The following is a 21,342-nucleotide window of genomic DNA, read 5'->3' as shown; positions in this document are numbered from 1 at the left end:
CATTCCTTGCCTTTTCCCCACCTCCCTCCGAAACAAGTAACTTCAGAAGCAAAAAGGCAAACACGAGGTAATCATCATGAATGCTGTACAAATGCACCATTTTCTCTTACAGGTTGGACTTTATAGAATGAAATGCCAGGGCTCTGATATTTATTATCTGAAAGAGATTTGACATTTGGAGAAATGTGTTCACATAACCTTGGAAAGAAAAACAAGCTGATCCAACAGAGAAGAGGAGGTGGGCAGAAAACATGATGGGCACAATTTTGCTGTGTGTTGGGCAAAGTCAGAAAACTGGGTCCTTCTGAGCATAAAGAGCTCCCAGGTGAGGTAACAGTTAAATACAAACCAATTTCCAACTCTTCATGAGAGCCACTACATATCAATTTTAAATATACATGACCACAATCTTAATAATGAAGAAATCTTATGTTTTATTTAATACTTTGGCCAGACCAACCCCTTTGAAGGGATCACTCGTTTAGGAAAGAAGAACAACAAACCATCATCCACTTTCCTGCAGGTTTATCATTTTCCTAATTATTTCTATTGGTCCTGCTTTATTCTTTCTGCAAATTAAGGGGTAGGGGAGTGTTTCTAAATTAGATCAGCAATGTCTGGTTCTTATCGAAATATTCCACCTAATAAGGACGTAAGTTCTCATGGATTGGACAACCACTCTGCAACATTCCTGAGAATTGAATAATATAATAATCTTGAAAGTCAGCAGAGTGGATTATCCACTTTTTTTTTTTTTTCTGGACTTGAACTTGTGACCTTTAACAGTAGCACTGCAAAAAAGCAAATGTGCTAAGCACTTTGCCGGAGTAACCTTCCATGTAGACATTTCATCTTAAATACACACAACTGAAAACAACTACAATTTCTGGAAAATTATGTACAAACCCAATACTTCTTTTGATTACATATAAATACAAATTAGCTATCTTTCCTAAAAAGTGGTTATAATAGTAAATAAATACAAAATAAATCTGACCATTATACTTCATGTGCTGGGGTTGAACCCATATAAAATGTACAACTAAATACACTTTAAAATCTTTAAGGAATAATTCTCTGATTAAAATATTTGTTTTCCCAACTTCTTTTTGTAGATATAAATATATTTTCAAAATAACTGTGTTTTTTTTTTTTTTCTCCATTCCATTCCATAAATAAAGTCTTCATTGGGAAATATTAAAGTGTCAACTTGGGTTTTTTTTTTTTTTTTGCTTTTTTCTAAAATATATATATATTTATTTATTTCATTTTGCTGTGCTAACGACACCCACAACCCTCCACAACCATGTCCTGATAGTTCTTTAATACGACCTTTTCGTTTTCATCAAGGTACAGCATGGAGATAGCACTGAGTTCCGTCGGTACACAGCACGCCTTGGGAATCTTAGAATTAACGGAGTTGACCAACGTCTGAACAATGGCATGATTAGTGGAGTTCAGGTGATCTGCCAGGGGAAAAGGGCATTCCCCATGACAGTAAAAGGCATGGTACCCCGGGGGTGCTACGATCCAGTCATTCCACCCCACATCACTGAAGTCCACGTACAAAGGGTGTCTCTTACAGCTGGACTTAAGGCGTTTGCGCTGTTTGTGTTTTGCTTGGCGCTTTTCTCTTTTGTGGAGGGGGTGTCCTTTCCCATCGTGGCCAAACGTTACTAGCAGTGGCCTGATCTGTGACCAGCTGTGCTCATCTTGGTGCAAAGACCTGCTAATCCTGACGTGTCTCTTGGAGACACCTTGGTTCTCCTCCAAGTGGGTCACTTCCACCACAAATCCGTGGTTGGCGAGGCCCTGTGCCGTCCACCTCATCACAGCAGGGGTGACATCAAAGCTCTCCCACCTGCTTGTGTTCTGATTCACCAACCTGGTGTCCAAAAGTCTGGTCACGGGGAACTTCAAGTTGGCTGCCGCAGGTTTAATAATTTCATAAATATTAATTCGGTGATGGAAACTGCTATTGTTTTCCAAAGTTTCCTGCATCTGTTCCCGAAAAACCTGAAGTTCTGCTGAGGTGATAAACTCGTCGGTAGGGATAGAAGTTAAATTAAAGAAGAACCTCCGGGTTGTTTTTCCACTCATTTCTGGCAGTTCTTCCAAAGATTCTAATGTGACATAAAAACAGGTGGAAAAGAAAAAGAAAAAAATCATTCAGTAAAGTAAGTAATGACCATCTGATGATATATGAGAATTTGTAAACCTCATTTCAGGGTTTGATTTAACCCATGTAAAAGTCTGCAACTAGAAAATAAAAACCTCCCCTTTAGATAAAAAGGAAGCCTCCCTTTTCTGTACATTTATGTCAACATGCACACCATGAAGCAAAACTTCATAATTCATTGTTAGGTTTTTTTTGGTTTTTGGTTTTTGTTTTCATTGTGACATTTTTAATCCAATACATGAATACTGCTTCCAGGTGGCTATAATAATGGGGAAAACACTGAAGCATTTCTTTGGAAGTCACAGACTTTAGGGCAAAAAAAAAAAAAAAAAAGTCAGCACTATAGTTAGTAGAGGTCTAATGAGTGAGGATTTGAGGAAATTATTGCATTTCTTAAAAAGAAAAAGGCTTTAATGTCAATCCCTTAAACAGTATTCTAGAACATTACTCTGCAATTTAGATGATTTACAAATCTCAATATACAGATTTCAGTTTCCTAATTAAAGAGTCTGAAACTCAACATCAACGATGACATTTTGCAAAGCACACCCTACTATTTTACTCCAAGTCCAGAGACAAAGGCATTTACAGGGATCGACTTCTTTGGAAGCGTAAGGGTAGTACTGAGATACCGTAGTAATTAAGGCCAGACAATTTCAAAAGAAGGAACTTCCTAACTGTTGTCTGTTCTCTCACCTCCTTATGACCTCAAAAACCAAATTTCGTGGTAGATAGTTTTGGAAGAAAAAAATGACTCTCTTCTCTTTAATTCTTATGTCCTTAAAAAAAATAAACCATATTAAAAACACACACCTACCAAACAGACACAAAACCAAAAAAATTATGAAAACTTATAAAAATACCATCATGAGATTCATAAGGGATTTCACCGTACTACAGAATAAACATTCTGTATCTAGTATCATCACTTCAAAATAGCCATTTAAGTGGGCTATGCATAAAAGCTCTTTCTGATTTAAGATTCCTGAATTTAAATTTTAAGGAGTACTGTTTTCCAAGCAAACAATAAAATATAACAGCACCTTGCATGCTTTAGTCTGCAAATCATCAAAGGTACACATTATCATTAAATTGGCAGTAAACAGCAATAGAATTTGAGACATTTGGGTTTATTTTCTTCTAGCTTTACCACATCCTGTCCTTTCATTGTCAAAAAACTTAACCTGCTTCATTCAGGATCCAACCTAAGTGCTAGCAAAATCTGTCTGACCATATCATTATCATAAATGGAAACTATATTGATTAATTTTATGGTTGTATTTCCCCTACGTCAAGCAGCTATAAGTTGTTCAGAGAATGTAGATATCTTAGCAAAGGAGAATCACTTAAGATCACTCAACTCAGAGGTTTTACTTGTATAAACCTTCATCATCAAAGCACCAGTCATGACTGCAAGCAAAGTGGAAGTGCCAAGTTCAGGAGGGACAGTTTACACCAAATCATGGAGTAATGCTTTAAGGGGATGCTTCTCAAACTTCAATCTTCACACAAAACACCTAAGACACCTTAAGTCTTTAAATGCAGATTCTGATTCAGTGGGCGTGGGGTGGGTCTTGAGATTCAGCATTTGCAGCAAGCTCCCCAGGTAAGTTGATGCTAGGAGCTCATGGATTGCCCTTACAGGGTCAAGGTTTTAAAGGATGCTTTTCACATTCAAATGTAAATTCCAGGAGCATATTTTAAAGTGATTCTTGCCAAATAATACAAAAATGAGGAGAAGAAACAGTAGTGTTGGCCAAGGAGTAAGAAGTGAGTCCTTGGGTGGACAGCCAGGGACTCAGAACAGAAAGATCTTCCAAAGCTCATCTACTTGGGACATGGAGACTATTAGGCCAAGAAGTAAACCCTCCATGGTCCCCTCACACCTGCCACTCTACACCTGTTGGGAATACCTTTTGGAAGCTATTCACAGTCTAAGCTAATGGTACTTCAGGCCAGGCACTATTTTTATTTTTTGTTTTATTTTGTTTAAATTCAATTAATTAACATATAGTGTATTTTTAGTTTCAGAGGTAGAGGTCAGTGATTCATCAGTTGCATACAACACCCAGTGCTCATTCCATCATGTGCCCTCCTTAATGCCCATCACCCAGTTACCCCATCCCCCCACCCACCTCCCCTCCAGCAACCCTCAGTTTGTTTCCTATAGTTAAGAGTCTCATGGTTTGTCTCCCTCTCTGATTTCGTCTTATTTTATTTTTAAAATAATTCTCCAACCAATCAGAGCAGGGCTCTCCTCAATGGCTCCAGCAAGTATCAAGGATTGTGTTTAGCACCTTCTTTTCTTTCCTCCCTGTAATTCAGGGGCCTTCTAATGTTCCCACTGAAGGGGTTCTTTTAGCAGAGAAGCCAACAGATACCAAAGAAAAAAGAAGTGACATAAAAATCAGCAGTGTCCCCCAGATGTAATGACATAAAGCCAGATCTGGCTTGAACTACCGACTTCTCTGATAGCAGCACATCTAAAAACACTCTTTTCTTTTAAAGAGGGGGGAGGAAAGGCAAATTATCCAGGGCATTTACTGAACAGCTGTATTAATAAGGTGCCCAGAGAAATCACAATTGCAACAAAAACTCTGATTCCAAATCCATAAATGAAAAAGAAGTTATGAACACATACAGACATGAGCACACACACACACACACAAGCAGCCAGAGGATGATAATGGACACTCATCAAGACCAGCATGAAATACAGGTAAAATGAGTAAAGATGGGTATAAAAAAGGCATAAAATAGAATAACCCTCCAGAAGATAAATCCAAGACTGAAGTGAATCATATAAAATTGTCACTGTTTGACTAGACTTGACATGTTAAAAAAAAAAAACAGCAATTTCATGTACTGCAAAATCTCACAAAGTTAAGTAGCAGAGATGATAATCACTTAGCAACTAACTTCACAAAGGAAAGAACTGCACTATTAAACAGTAAGTAAAGTGAAGACCTTTCCCTGACTTCCCAGCTTCATTAAGAACCTCTATTCGTCCTTAATACAAAGGACTCTGGTGACACCCCTGTGGATGCAGGTCACAGAGGTAAGTCAGAAAACTCCAAACCCAGTAAAAAAACTGCTAAAGTTTGGGGCACCTACCACCACTTCCTTTGATCTACAAAGAATGAATTTCTTCTTAAGGGTAGAAAAATCCAAACCTATTCGAAATAAGAAAAAAAAAGCTGCAAATCATCACACCACACCTGGGGATTCTGAAAATATAGAGCATTTACCTAAGTAGGTAATGTATGCTCTTTTAGAGGCTTATATAGTTATTAATTCTCTGTAAATAACCCTTTTGAATAAGCTGAACTGATCAAGGGATTTGGGTATTCCAGCCTGTTTTAGACCTGCGTTCTTGAACCTCTAAGTTCTTATCCAAACAGATGGAGCTATGGTTGCAGAAATGTGGGGAAGTAAAAATAAGGCACCAGTGACATTTGACCTCTCCTCCAAAAGTGAAGTTCTAATTTAATCATCTACACTCTGTCAATTATTCATCTACATCCAAATAATACAAAAGATGAGGCTGAATTCCCTCAGCCAGCCTGGGTTCACTCTGGCCTCCTCTTCCCTAGACAAGTGGGGGAACTGGACATTAGAGAAAGAAATCATCAGGATAACGCATCTAGCATGCTGGATGGCACTAAGATCTTTACAGGAATCATCTCACAATGAACCATTTAGGTAGGGACTCCTATTATTTCCATTTTGGAAATGAAATTGTTGGAGCTCAGAGAGGTATGTGACTTTCCTAAGGTCACAGAACTAATAAATGAAGAGCAGATCTATGAACTTGAGTCTACCGCAGTTCCCAAGTTTCTGGCCACTAGGCACCACTACCTAACACAGGGGAGGAGTCAAAATCTCAAGCAAGGGGTGCCTGGGTGGCTCAGTTGGTTAAAGGGTCTGCCTTCAGCTCAGGTCATGATCTCCAGGTCCTGGGATCCCTCACTTGGGCTTTCTGCTCAGCAGGGAGTCTGCTGCTTCTTCTCCCCCTCCCCCTACTCATTGTCTCTCTCTCTCTCAAATAAAGTCTTAAACAAACTCAAGCAAATGTCAAAACCATTAGGAGCACATTTATATTTGCTACAGTAATAACCACAGTGTGAGTTCTTTCCCAACCAAAAGGATAGAAATACACTATCACCCAAGTATGGTGGAGAGAAGACACAACTAAAGAGTAGGCGGTTACAGTGGCAGGGTCCCCTGGGACACGCAGCTCTTGTCTGAAACCACTGATATCTTCCAGCTGCCTTTCTGTCCTCAAGAATGGTGAGTTTTAGCAGAAAAGGGAATTCTCATTATGTTTTGAGAATTTTTGCAACACTCTTTGGACCAAAAATGGCCATTATGACAAAAACAACAAAAACCTGGGGGATGCTATAACAAATCAGTAAGACTGGAAGTCACTGCCCTGAAATGAATTGAAAGTAGCTGAGAATAAGAAACAATATTTTCTAGACTATAAAATAATGACTAGAGAATTAATATTATCAAGGAGAAAAGATATATAAAATAGGAAGATTAAAAGGAAACAGTTTTTTTGTTTGTTTGTTTTTAAAGAAAAGACAACGAAAGATACGGCAACTAAAGCAAAAGTACTGTCATCCTCACAAACCCTGATCCGGCTTCTGCGCACCCTTGACTCCAACACCTTTGGAATGACCAGGTGCCTACTTACTGTCCTTTGACTACTTGGTGAAACACACAAAGGACAAGTCTAAAAAAAGACAAAATAGCTCAATGAGAAGGATACAGAGGAACCACCAAAAGAGTGGAGGACAGAAAATATTAGTCCAAGAACCATCGTTGGGCACCAAAGCTTCAACCTCCAGAGACTTCCAAAGAGAATGCCTGTTCTACTTGATGGGGCCCTTCTTAAGGCCACTTAACTACTAGGGAAGCGCATCGGGTAAGTGTTGCTCTGGGGGGCGTACATGTCCAAATCCTTTGCTTACACTGGGCATTTGTGATACAAGTTCTCAATCACAGGGCAGCCACTGCTTCTTGAACTCTCCTATTATACGGATATTTTCATGATAATTACATTTGTGGGAAAAGGGTTCATCTCTATTCAAAGGCTTTAGTCATGGAGGCAAATAAATTCCATGGTTTCATACAGAAAGAAGACTGTGTCCTTCAGAGTCTGGAGAGCAAGCACATGGTCCTTCTATATTCCACTCTGACAGGAAAGCATAAAGACTTTTTGCAGCGCCCATGAAGGCCACCAATTTCAATGCGTTTTTAACTACACAGAACACAGAACAGCACAGAACACAGAACAATCTTTCCAGTTGAAGAAGTGATTTTTCTGTCCTCAGTGGCAGTTGAGAAAGGTCTATGTGGCCAAAGAACTTTTTAATGACTGAAAAAAAAACTGTTGCAGCTCTTGGGTCCTCCTGAGTGAAAAGTATTATACAGAGGACTAGGCCAAGTTTAATAGGAGAAATGACAACTGATAATTTTGTTTCAGATTGCCTACCATGTGGTCCCATTATCTTCATACAGCGGTTGATAGCTGATAACCATGGTATCTCTGGTCTTGTAGTTTCACCAAATCACCCAGAACCCACCCACAAATAAAACCAACAGGTAATTATTGGAATCAGGCCTTTAGTCCTCTACCAAACAAATGCCCGTTAAAGTGGCATGAGCCAAGTTCTGCTCTTAAGCCAGATGCCTTAATCACATGGTTTATTAAAAGATTTTTAGTGCCATGCATGGCACAGGATATTCATAAAAACCAAATCCTGGGTTCCACAAAAATGAAATGGTCTTCAAAAAATGCATTATGTGGCCTAACAATGATACACTAGTCATAACAAGAAAAGAAATGGATTTGATGAAGTTTGAGGGAAAAAATTACATGGCTTTTCTCTATCATGTAACTGCATTAAGATCTGACCTTACTCTTAAGTTGATATGAAGCAGGTTGATAACTTCCATTCTATTTTGCACATAACATTTATACTTTTAAAGTGATAAATTCTGACTTATAAACTCAAACATGCTATTTAAGTTAAAATAACACTCAAATAATTTGTAGCCTGTTTAGTTTTGATCAAGCCACTTCTAGAGGAAGAAGGAGAAATACACAGACTTCACTGTGTAGAAAGAACCCTCATGCAACTGAATGTTTTAGGTGTCAAATGACTTAAATGTTCCTCCTTTTAAGTTAGAAGAGACACATAGTACCTTCCTGGCCTTAAAAATAGTTAAGAGTGGTTCCAGGCTAAATTTCCAGGAGAGGTGACTGAAATAGCTACTCTCGCTACTTTTCTATGCAGAAAAACAATTCTAATCAGCATCAGCTGAGAATGATGAGCTGCATCTATAATCATCCCAAGGTTATGTTGACAGAACACAGAGGAGTGAAAACATTTCTACATATGACAACAGACAACTTCTGCTTTCAGTGAATAAATCCTGAAGGAGTAGAATGATATCTTAGATCCTTTCCCACTGGATCTCTACTGCAAAAAGCACCTCACTTGAAAATGTGCTGGAAAATGATGGATTATGATAAATGGATTATCAATTCGGTGTCCCCTTCACAGGGTACAGCTGCTTTGATAAAGAAGTATCTTTTGTTATGCAACCTGCCTTTGGGACTTCTTCCCAATACCCAGTACTGTTCTCACAAGTGTAGTCATCCTTCACACTGGGAGAAAATGCCTGGCTGTAACATTTATTTGTTTATATCAGAGCATAGATTTCTACTTGAAATTTACCACCTCAAGGCAAGGCAAGAAAAGGGGAGCTTTACTCCCATTTCCCCAATAACCTACAAGAGGTTGCTCTGTGACATACAGCTTTGGACCTTTCTCTAGAACTTGATGAAACCCATGCTCTATTTGGAATGTATTAAAAGCCAAAGGGAATTTAAAAGTGTAGAAAAAAACTAAACTGGAACATATTTTTGACTAATTGATCCAAGAACTTGGGTACAAAAGATGTCAATAGCTTCTCTCAGACATTTCAAATCCACTAAATGCTTTTCTGATGAAACAAGCAGAAATATCCTACCTTAGGAAAACCACATCCAGTATCATAAAAGGAAAAAAAAAAAATCCACATTTCAATGCTCATAAAAAAAAAAAAAACAAAAACAGGCAGCTACTGCAAAAGCTTTTATCTGAAGGCTTGCCTTGTCTCTACTAGGGAGTTCATCTCAGATTTAAGTACAAAACAAGAAAGTCATTGTGGAAACAATAAGATTGATTGTGGAATTGATCTCCCACGGGGATTAGACAGGGATTCGAAATCGTTCAAACCAGGCCCTGATCAACTGTAAATTAGAAAGACTTGGGGCCCCGGGCTTTGATTTTTCAATAGTACCTCTGAAAATTCTGCCCTTGGCTGTGTCTAGCCTGAAACCCCAGCTTAAGCAAGAGAAGCAGACTTACAGGGCAAGGGCTTCCAAACAGACGTAAAGAGATCCCAATCTGCCCCCCTCCTTTTCATTCCTCCCCTATGAAATTCTTGCACGTTTAGCTGACTAGGGGCATGCCTTTTGCCCTCATCTTCCCCATCACTTGACTTCTCTCCAGTTCCTGGAGGAGGAGTCGCTCTTCTGGCGGTAAGCCAGGAAAAGGGTGCGGATTTACCAAAGGGGGAATCCCTGGCTCCCGCGCCACACAAGCAGTGCGTTAAAGCCAGGTTCGGAAAGGTTCTTTCAAAGGCAAGAATGGAAACGTCTGCGGCGGCGCCCTGGCCAAGCTGCTTTTCCAGGGATGCCAGCAGTCGGCCCACGATGGGGAGCTTTTGGAGGTGACTCTCCGCCCGCATCTCCGCCCCCGCTCTCTGCTCCACGCCTCACCTTCGTGGTGGAAGCTGCGCACGGTGTTGGCGAGGCTGGCTGCCCGCTCCAGCCGGTGGTCCGGGGCGGGTGCGCCCGGCTGGCCCGAGTGCCGGCGGTAGAGGTCCAGCATGTAGGGGGGCACCACGGCGTCCCTGCTGGGGGTGGGTCTCCGCTTCAGGCCGAACATGCTGAGCAGCCGCAACTCGAACTCGCTCAGGACTTCGTCCGAGGGCTGGGACGAGGAGCGGCCAGGGGATGCCGCGAACTTCCTCCGGCCCAGCTCCGGAATGAGACCGGCCGCGCCGCCCAGGAGGACCTGGGGAAGCAGCAACGCTAGAAGACAGCGGGTCCCGGCCACCATGGTCGACCTGCGGACAGGGCCGACGTGAGTCACCGCGTTCCCCGCCCAACCCTCTCCCCTTCCACCCTCACGTCCCCCGGCTCCCGCTCGGTCCGTTGCCGCCTCCTCCAGGGTGCCCACCTGGTTTGCAGTACTCGAGGGGATACTTCAAAGGGGCTGAAGCTCGAACGTTTGGGAGAATGGAAAGCCCCTAGTTCCTGAGCCCGAAGGCTTTTCCCCTTCCATCTCACTCTCATCCATCTGACACGATTTGCACACACGCACAGACACCCCACCAGCGTCAAGACTGTCACCTTTTTTCTGTGACACTCGCGCTGACAGCCTGTGCAGGGAACCTGGGGAAACCACCGCTTGGTCTGACACCTCTCCTCCGTTCCCCACAAACCCAAACACATTGCCCAGCGCTCGCTTGCATATAAACACGCACGAATGGTGCATGTGACTTCCTTACAGGCACTGTATAGAACTTCCTGATACAACGCGCACGCATACACACACACACACACACACACACACAGAGTCTATAACTTCCAGACCCAGTAAACTCAAGGCCACAACTTCCGAAGCCACTTGCAACTTGTGGCCCACACCTAAGTGTGACTCAGAGGTGTCAAGACAGGCCACTCCGACCCCGAACCCCCCACCCCCATGCAGTCAAGATACACATGTACATTCCTCAAATTACGTAAATAACTAGTATCTATTAATTCACGTGTCAATAGAAGGTGGTATTGAAGTACTGCCCCCCTTGCATTCCTGCAAACAGGGAGAACCCCAACTTCTAGTATTTTCCTAAATGGGACTTGGCTCTGAGTAGAGAGCAGGTCTTTCTGAGAAGCTTGAAGAAGGGAGAAAGATGGCCATGGCAAGGCGTGAAGGTTGGCAACTAACGGGTGAAATCCAGGGGCCACCCTCTCAAAGGGATTTCTTTGACTTTTTTTTTTTTTTAATCATCTAAGTGTTAACAGCCCTAATAAAATACTGAAGAGGGGAAGGGAGGAGGGGCGGAAGAGGGCGAGCCAGGAGGGCCAGGCTGACGGTCGCCGGGGGCTGTCGGATGGGGACATCCCCGCAGGGGCTCGGCAGCACGTGGACCTGGAGGGGGGTCTGTTTACGTCTGGCCAGGCACGGCCCCAGGACGGGCTCAGCGGCAGCGGCGGCCCGGGCCCCGCGCCCAACCCCCCAGTCCCAGACCGGGGCCCACGTCCTCTACCTTTAGGAGACCGCAGACCGTCTAAGAAGCACGCGGGGACACGTCCATTGAAAGAGCCTCCACATGGAAAAAGCTCTGGTCCAAGGACCTGGCGCAGGGACCGGGTTCCCTTCTTTTGCTTCCTCCTCCTCCCGGGTGTCGGCGGGGCCGTCCTTCTCCTCACGCAGGGAACGGCGTCTCGGGGTCTGGCCCAGCGGAGGAGTGGAGGGGCGCGGGGTCCGGAGGCGGCGAGGCTGGGTCCGCTGGGGCAAAGGCACCGGCGCGAAGTGGGGAGCGCAAGCTATTCTCCCTGCAAGTTCAAGAAGTCTCCGGCCAAGTGCTGACACACAACAACAGCGAGCAGGGGGAGGAGTGCGGGGCAGGGAAGGGAAGGGAGAAAGGAAAAGCTGGTGCTGTCGTTGTCCTTAGGAACCAGCGCCCGCGGGACGCGTGGCCACGCGCGGGGCCGACTGCGGGACTCGGGGGGCGAGGGTCGGGCGCTCCGCGCTAGCTCCGCCGCGGCCCATGGCTCGGGGCAGCCATCCTGGGAGACGCCGGGTCCGGGGAAGGGCGCAGCGGCGATCTCGGTGCCGGGCGAGTTGCCCCCCCGCATCACTCTGCCTTACTCCAGCGCACCCCCATTAGCGCTCGCCAGCTGAAACCCCCGCGGCTCCGGCGCTCCGGCGTCCTCGGGCGCATTCTCCGGCGAGTCGAGCCGAGTCCCGGGCCGCCGAGGCGGGTGGCCGCGCTCTTCCCTCCCTCTTCTAGCCCCCGGGCCAAGCTGCGGTGCACTTTGTGGCCAGCCTGGGGTCCGCTCACACGTCGACCGCCGTGTCGCAGGCCCCCGAGCTTCGGCAGTAAGTGATCGGCATCGCGGCGCTCAGGCTCGGCTCCCCGCTCCCCGGCGCTCTGCGCGCCGGTCCTCGACTCTGGCGCGGCCCGGGCAGCCGAGGCCACGGCGCAGTGGCGCGCACGGCCGGGTGCTCCAGCCCGCGCGAGGTCTGCGGCGCGCTGGTGCCTCGGAGCCCCCAGTAATCCGCGAGGCGCTCGCCGCGAGGTCGGGTAGGCGGCGGAGCCTGTGGCGGCTGATGTCCGGCGGCGGCTGCCAATCCCCGGCGGGGTGTGGGAAGCGGAGCGGCGGGCGCAGCGCAAGCCGGGCGCAGCGCGGCGGGGCGAGGACTCCGGCGGCGACGGCGGCGGCGGCGGCGCCGTGGCGCGGCGCTCGCGGCTTTTAAAGGGGACGCAGCCTGCAGTCTCCCTCTCCGCGGAGGCCGAACACCTCCCCCTCGGTGGCGCGGCTCGCCGGGGATCCCCGAGCGGGCGGGAGCGGCGCGCAGGGGTGTGGACGGCGCGCCGGGGCAGCCGCAGCGGGGTGGGGCCGAGGGCGGGGACGCGTGGCCGCCGAGGGGGGCGCTCGCGCATCCAGCCCCAGCCCTCAAAGGGGAGAGCGACTGGAGCGCGGGACCCTCTCCGGGACTGCGGGGGCGAAATTGAGAACACGGGGTCGAGCCTTTATTTCCTACCCGGCCCGTTATTCAAACTTTCAGTTTGAAGTTTTTCAGTAATAGACGATGAAAAAAAGAAGACCTCAACCAAGTTACAAGGCATCTTGGCATAGGCTTGGGTGGACTCTTCTATTTCCCCAGGGAAGGAGAATTAACAGGAAACTAGAGATTGCAAAGTAGGTGTCATTTAAACTTTAACCCACACAGATAATATGTATATACATATGTAAACGCATGAGTACGCATTTACATTTATCTATGTATACATTTATGTGTAGGTAAATGCTCTATTTTATTCAGATAAATGTACAATATACAAAAATATTCATGTGTGTCTCTATCAATATATCCATGTATGTAAATATATGCTAACGAAAGCACATTTCTATAAATACACGTCTATATATCTACATCTGTGAGTTGGATGGGGTCCTGCCCTACATGATACTCGCAACGTTGACCCCTGCGTGTGTGGCGGTCTGAAGAGAGGATGATATTATTTCTTTTTATGGTAGCCATCACTTCATGCTTTGTGATATTTATCTTGCCCAGCTCAGCGGCAGGCGATTAGCAGCTCAGAGGAAGGTAAAATAATGCACAGTGTGAACCAAGCGTACAAGACCTTAGAATCTTCTGACCCACCAGGCCCAGCAGCACGTAAATGACATGTGATCAAGTCACTTGTCTTCCTCAGCTGAATATTCCCCAAATCTGCGGCACCATGGCGTTTCGAGGTGAAGGCTTTCTGTCGCTCCCAGGATTCCAGGACCCTCCATGCCTAACACAACCAACCAGGTTGCCCAAAGGATCCCAGAAGCCAAGGGCAGAAAATTTTTGGAAAAGACCAGATCAGCAAAATCAAGTTTGTCTGCACAGAACCTCCAGCCTGCAAAGCAGAAAAAGCCTGAAGCCGGAGCTCATAACAGCGTATTATCCATGTGTATTATTTTTTCAGTTGGGAAGCTAAAATAATTCTAGGTTCTGCTCACGTAAATCGGATTAGCAACCCACAGAGGGGAATTAGGCACTCGCTGTTTCTGAAAGTATAAAGGTCAAATAAGGTATTTCTGAGGAAGCCGACCTACTAGGAAAATAAATGGGGTGGGGGAGGGTAAAATATTCAGGAACATACTCTCCCCGCCCCCTCCGGAAATAAAGTGCTATAGAGGCTGATTGTCCCTATGCATCACTGGCTAGCAAACAAGTTGGCAATAGAACGTATTCTACCCATAGACACTTACATTAAAAAGTGTTTATTGTGCTTCCAAAACGATTTCCTTCCCTATCAAGTTTAACTGAGAAGTTAACAATTGTTTCTGTCATCAGTGAGATTTAGAAGACAAAATAATATGAGACCTAAATCAGTATGTAGCTTTTAAAGAGGAGGAGAAAGATGATAGCTGTTGGATGCTCCTCAAGTAAAGATGAAAATTAAATCTCTGGCCATGACATCAAGGATGTCTTGCAGCTTTAGGCCTCAATAACTTGTGAAATGGAAACCTTATAGGTGTATGAAATTACCTTCGACAGTCAAGAATCTGAGAGAAAATGGGCACTTCTAGACACTCCATTCCATTTCAGTGTTGCCCATCACAAGACCTCTTTCCTGTGTGATGCAGGATTTCTGATGGAGTGCTGAATGCCTTTCTCAAGCACAGCTTCCTAAATTTTGGCCCTATTTGTGGAAGATCCAGGCTCTCTGGTTGTTTTTTAGAGATGGCTGCCCTCTTGTGGTGGAAATGAGTTCCAACTCTTGGTAGAAAAAAAGTTCATAAATAAGTAAGTAAATAAATAAATAAATAATCTCCACAGGCTGAATTGGGGTACAAACTATAGGGTGATCATACCTGCTCACTTTCCAAACAATAGAAATAATTAAAAACTATAAATATAAATGGAGATGACCTATCTCTCTTTTTACTCTCTGCTAATAGCCACCCTCCACCTGCAACTCAGAATACAAGGTTATTACTTAAAGTGTCAGTGTCTGTGTGCTTTGAACATATCACTTACTGCTAACTGTGGCCAACCTTACCTTTTCAAAGGTTCATTACAAGTTTTTCAGCTCATAAGGTGAGATTCATTCTTTGTGGGCAAATCAAATTTGGTGTATCTGCCAGATGTGGGGAGTGGCCAGAGGGGGGGTATGGAGTTGCTTGGGGGAAGGGTTGATGGTAGTTGCAAGAGGGCACAAGCAAATTATGTAAAAAAGCAAAGCATACTCTGTAAGGACTCTGTATAAAAGAGGGTGCTGCTATTCCCTTCCAGTCATTTCTTGCCAGTTTTTTAAAGAGATACCGGAAATCCACATTTGATTATGTATGGACATGACCTAGGATGAAATTAAGTGCTTAAAGAGTCATACTTTGGCAACTTTTCCTTTAGCAGTTCAGCCCAGATAATGTTTAATTTTATTGCATCCTGCAGCTATTAGCATTCACCATTGTTCTTGCTAGGTCAACCATTATGCAAATTAACATTAAAATAATGATCCTTACTATTATAGAGGTCACAGCAGGCATTAAAGGATCCATCTACCTTGTAATTGTCATTCCACTGAAACCCGTGGCAACTCCCCTGAGAAACCTCTTGGCTTTTTAACATACATATCACTTTGTTCCTAGTGTGACACCCAACACCAATTCTCCTTACTTCACAGGAACCCTTAACCACAGCAAAAGAGCAGCATCTCATCAATCAAACTTTTACCTGTTTGGTGTGCGATTAGATATGATAGAAAGGATCAGAAGCTGCAGTGATTTATTTGCAAAACCAGGCCTAGTAGGCCAAATCAGGTTACTGCTTTCAGGCAAATAGTGACTACATCTTAAAAATTAGGGTAGAATGAGTTTTGTGAATTGACTAGATTGTATTTTAGGATGCACACAGTAGGTATTTTACAAACAAGTTTATTACAACCCAAGACCTAACTGGGTGACTTAGATTCTCATTCTGTTTCAGCTGTGCATGGCTGAATTTAAAATGGTCATGCTTGGGGTGTCTGGGTGGCTCAGTCAGTTAAGCATCCGACTCTTGATTTCAGCTTAGGTCATGATCTTGGGGTTGTGAGATGGAGCCCTGTGTCGGGCTCCACTGGGCATGGATCTTGCTTAAGATTCTCTCCCTCAGGGGCGCCTGGGTGGCTCAGCCGGTTAAGCATCTGCCTTCAGCTCAGGTCATGATCTCAGGGTACTGGGATCAAGCCCCACAGCAGGCTCTCTGCTCAGCGGGGAGCCTGCTTCTCTCCCTCTCCTCCCCACTTGTGCTCTCTGTCTCTCTCTCTGTCCAATAAATAAATAAAATCTTAAAAAAAAAAAAAAGATTCTCTCCCTCGGCACTCTCTCTTTTTTTCTCTCTCTCTCCCTCTCTATCTCCCCATCTCAAAAATAAATTAATTAATTTAAAAAAATAAAATGGTCATCTCTTGGGATCATCTTTGATCAGGGTAAAAAAAAATATATGTTCTCCCTGCCTCAGACTGCATGATGAAGGTCAAATGCATAAAACATGTGTGGAATTGGAGAATTTAAAAATGCTATACAAACACAAGATCCTGATTGCTACTCTATGTATCTTGAAATGTGTTTTTCAGCTTTCTGCCTGAAATATTATGGCCTGATTTTGAGAGCTAGGACTTTGCATGCCTTTTTTCTTTTTTTTTCTCTAACAGCTTTTTTTTTTTTTAAGATTTTATTTATTTGACAGAGAGAGACACAGAGAGAGAGGGAACACAAGCAGGGGCAGTGGGAGAGGGAGAAGCAGGCTTCCCGCTGAGCAGGGAGCCCGATGCGGGGCTTGATCCCAGGACTCTGGGATCATGACCTGAGCCGAAGGCAGACACTTAACGACTGAGCCACCCAGGCGCCCCTCTCTAACAGCTTTTATCATATTGCCAAACAGTGGATATTTCATCAGAAAGGTCAGCATTTGAGTTGATCTGAGACAATAACAAATTTTCCTAGTCTCAGCTCTCTCATGAATAACATGTAGAGATTAACAGCTGATCTCTTCACAAAGCTGTTGTGAAAACTAAATGAGAAGATAATATGTCAAAAGAAATGCTGCAAAATTTGAATTACTATACACATGCAAATTAAGGTCATTGATTCTTCTAAAATTACATTTGTTTTATGTTATTTTCTTTTGCACTTGGTAGATACCAAAAATGAATGTTAAATGAACACATGCATCTGGAAAATAATTATGGCCTTCCAATAGGCTGTTTTAGATATCGATTAAATATTACTTCATTACCATATATCAATATCAATATATTTGCCTATCTTGTCAATGATACTAAAATATTTTGATCTTGTGTTAATAGATTGTGAAGAGTCAATGGCTAACATTTCTTTTTACATATTCAGTCTTCAAACATTTATCGAGTAGCTATCATGCTCATGGCACTATTTACTTAAGTCCCAGATAATACAAAAATATAGTCTCTGCCCATAATACATTTAGAATTCAGGAGAAGAGATGGAACATATTTTCCAATTAATAAATGTAAGATGTATGAATAAGAACTTTAAGTGAAAAACAATTGCTGTAGGTTTAGTGAAGAAAGAACAATTTCACTTCTGAAATGTAGACTCATTACATTTATAGAAGGGAGGGCATTTGAAAGGAACATTTAGGACAAGAATTGCTGTAGGATCGGTAGGGGTCTTTATGAATGTCGGCATTAGCATAGAGGTGTGGTTACTGCATTTCACATACTAGCTGCTTTCCACCTAATTCTCACCTTGTGCAGTGGGTATTATTATCACCATTGTACAGACAAAGAAAATGTCCTTGGAGGGGTTAAGCCATTTTCCCAAGGTCACACATTGAGTAAGTAGCATAGTCAGTACTCTATTCTACAGCCCTTGTTTTGTTCACTGGACTATTTCTCCCCGCTACCCCCATGCCATGCTCCACCCCCACCATGCCAATGGTCTCAATTCTACACGGTAGGAACAACCCAAAGCCAAAACATCAGGTGGGAAAATACAGGGAGGTGTTTTGAGGAGTATGGGTGGTAGCTCAGATTTGGACGTGTGTTTGGACAGGAACATGGCAAGACTACAGGTAAGTCTGTTCTTCAGGCAGGATCCCAGCAGGAAAGTGATGGCACATTCTTTAGCAAAGAATTTAAAGAAGTTTAACCAAAGGCATTGTGCAAAGGCTTGGGTGGAGTTGAGGGAAAATGACAAGGGAGAGTGAAGCATGCCCTGTATTAGGAAGCCAGACGGAGGCTTTACAACCCTTAGGCCTACAGGGGCTCAGGAGCAGCCATGACAGGGCCCTGAGAAAGCGGCAGCTGCAGGAGAGAGACAGGGGCAGAAGCGGGGCACCTCTGGTTGAAGGTCAGCTGGGAAGGAGCTAGCAGGGAATATAAATATCTCACATTTCCTTTGCTCCTACTCTCTGAACACCTGTTGAAATCTCCCATTGACCTAAGTTAACCAGGACAGGTGTATTAGTTATCTATTGCTGTGTAACAAATCACTGCAAACTTAGTGGCTTGATGCCCCTTTATTGTCTCACAGTTTCTATGGGTCACAAAGCTAGGCATGGCTTAGCTGGTTCTCTACTCAGGATCTCACAAGGCTACAGTCTCATTTAAGGCTCAGGGTACTCTTTTAGGTCTATGGTGCTGTTGGCAGAATTCATTTCCTTGAGCCTATAAAACTCACTCATCATCACTTCTTTCATCAATGCCAACAGGAGAACATCTGATTACTAGACCCTCTTCTAAAAGACTCACCTGATTATAGACCCATCCAGGATAGTCCCATTTCCTTCTTCGTTAAGTCAAATTCAATTGATTAGGGACCTTAATTACATCTGCAAAAATCCCATCACCTGCTGCCATACAATGTAACCTAATAAGGGGAGTCATAGCCCATCATTTTCATGGATCCACAGCATGCTCAAGGGGAGGGGACTATGCAGAGGCTGGGAATCTCAGTCTATGCAGCCCATAGAAATCAGTCTCTCAGTCCCAGAGCAAGGTACAGGGTAGACCTGGGGTACAAAGGTAAGCGGACTTCAGGACCTCAAGAATCTTAACTGCTAGTCTAAAGTGCTTGGACTCTATCTTGTATAACTGGATCACTGTGAAATAATTTTACCAGAGGAATGGAAAGGCTAGAAATGCATTTGAAGTAAACAAATCTCATGTTTGGTAGAGTATAGCGGTGAAGAATAGGGAAAATAGAGAGACTGTAGGTAAAGGGACCAGGTAGTAGCTTTTGTAACCATACATGTAATGGTGATGGAGTGGTAATGGAGGCCTAAAGTCTACGTGAAAAAGAAACAATGTGAAATCTGTAAGGGAGGTCAAATGGGTAGGTGTGGCCTGGAGATGGGCAGTAGTGCCAGGGATGGGAAGAATCTATATCTGCAGTTTTTAGAGCCTGGGTGACCAAAAAACCACGGTGCTGTTCACAGTAAGGAGTGTGAACCAGAGCTGGATGGGAGATGCAGGGATGGTTCTTTTTGGGTGTGGTTAAATATCTTCATGGAAGTATACAGCAAGTATAATTAGACACCAGCCTGCAGTTCAGGAAAAGGATTAGGGATTGGGTTGCAGATTTCTGAGCTAAGTCTTAACCATTTAGAGAAGAAAGATTGCCAAGGAAGGTGTAGAAGATGCTGCAGAAAAAAGTCTTAGAGAAGTGAAAAGCAGACCGTGGTAATTTGTCTTAGAATTGATAGGGGAGTTTCCAGAAGAAGGCTGATCCACAGTCTTCAGTGCTGGTGCATTAACAACAGCTCCTCGATGGGGTTTCTGGATCACAGGTAGAAAAGAAGAATGGAGTGGAAGGAGACTGCATGGAATGGAAGTAGGAGTCGGTGAGCAAAAGAACATAAAGAAAAGGAATTACCAGTATTTGAAATGTATCTCCAAATAGTTCATGAAATGGTTGAAGTTACCTGGAGGCCTTTAACAAAATCAACAAAGGGTTTACATATTGGCTTTGTTGGAGGATTTCTGGGTGGTCATTTATTTTTTACAAGAAGAAATCTCCCAGGGAAATAGTTCTAATTAATACCCCAGGATTCATCATCTACTTAAAACTTCATTTGCATATTTCTGCACTTTTTCACAATTTGTAGGACCACACGAAGTTCAGTAAGCTGGCAGAGTTAACCTTCAAACCACCAGTCAGTTCATCTCCTCAGCGCCCTCATGGGACCAGCTGCAAATTCTTTTCATCTTACTAACCTACTGATTCAGTAAGAATTTTGCAAAGGCAAAAGGGGTTTGGAGGTAGCAACTTTAGAATTATAAAAAAAAATACTCAGATTGAACAATAGCAATCCAAGAGAATCACTTTAACCAGTGATTCTTTTAAGATTTTATTTGAGAAACAGAGAGAGAGAGGGAGAGAGAGAATGAATGGGGGGAGAGAGGCAGAGGGAGAAGCAAACTCCCCACGGAGCAGGGAGCCTGATGCGGGGCTCGATCCCAGGACCCTCGAGAACATGACCTGAGCCAAAGGCAGATGCTTAACCAACTGAGCCCCCCAGGTGCCCCTAACCAGTGATTCTTAATGGATATTCTCACCCCAGGGAATATTTCACAAATTGTCTTAATGGGATACAAAAGGTTTTGCTTTCTGCCCTAATTAATGTAGAACTTACTTGTTGAGCAAATAAGGTGAGATATATGTGACTTGAGAGATTTAGAGAAATATCCTATATCATCCTCTCATATTTACTACACAGCAACCACTCAATGGCACCGAAGAGAAGATGCAGCCCACCACAGCCCCTTAGCCCTGTCCACTCCAGCACACACCTGATCACCAACTAATGGCTTTCCCCATTTGGTGGAGTTTGCGCTGCTGGCCAGATGTGCTAAGGAATTTCATACCGCCCAGAAGCAGCCCTCAATCAATGACCAATGGGAGTGTATCAGTATCTCATCTTCCTCTGGGAGGGATAACTAAGGTGTATGATCTAAACTGACTCCCCAAAATTCCAGTCACCTGCAGCGCTAAGGGCTCAATAATTCATCCTTTATTGGCTGCCTTCCCTGCCCAGCCTCACTCTTCTGTTCCCCTAATTGTGTTTCTCCACCTCCCTGTAACCTACCTGTACTCAGATCCTTGTCTTAGATTCAGCTTCTGGTGGAACTCAAAGTAAACACTGGATGATAGTCAGCAGAATATCTACTGACCTGAGATAGTACCTATCTGAAGTGCCCCAAATTTAAATGGCACTCTGCCAAGAATGCAATAACATTGTTGGCTTTGGAGAGCTGTTTCCTGCATTTTCTTTCTTTTTTTTTTTTTT

General features: G+C 44.0%; 1 protein-coding gene across 1 annotated transcript; it reads right to left on the bottom strand.

The window, feature by feature from the left end:
* Positions 1-410: 410 nt before the first annotated feature.
* On the bottom strand, positions 411-12,755 carry BMP2 (bone morphogenetic protein 2). Its single transcript, XM_006750589.3, has 3 exons — positions 11,573-12,755; positions 10,017-10,366; positions 411-2,123 (listed from the first exon to the last, which is right to left on the bottom strand). Exons 2-3 carry the CDS (start codon positions 10,357-10,359, stop codon positions 1,279-1,281), a joined length of 1,188 nt encoding a protein of 395 aa, XP_006750652.1. The 5' UTR covers positions 10,360-10,366; positions 11,573-12,755; the 3' UTR covers positions 411-1,278.
* Positions 12,756-21,342: the final 8,587 nt, after the last annotated feature.

This window comes from Leptonychotes weddellii, chromosome 10 (genome assembly GCF_054177405.1).
Source record: "Leptonychotes weddellii isolate Sample4059 chromosome 10, ASM5417740v2, whole genome shotgun sequence".
Classification (NCBI taxonomy): domain Eukaryota; kingdom Metazoa; phylum Chordata; class Mammalia; order Carnivora; family Phocidae; genus Leptonychotes; species Leptonychotes weddellii.
This window is presented reverse-complemented; position numbering and strand designations above follow the sequence as displayed.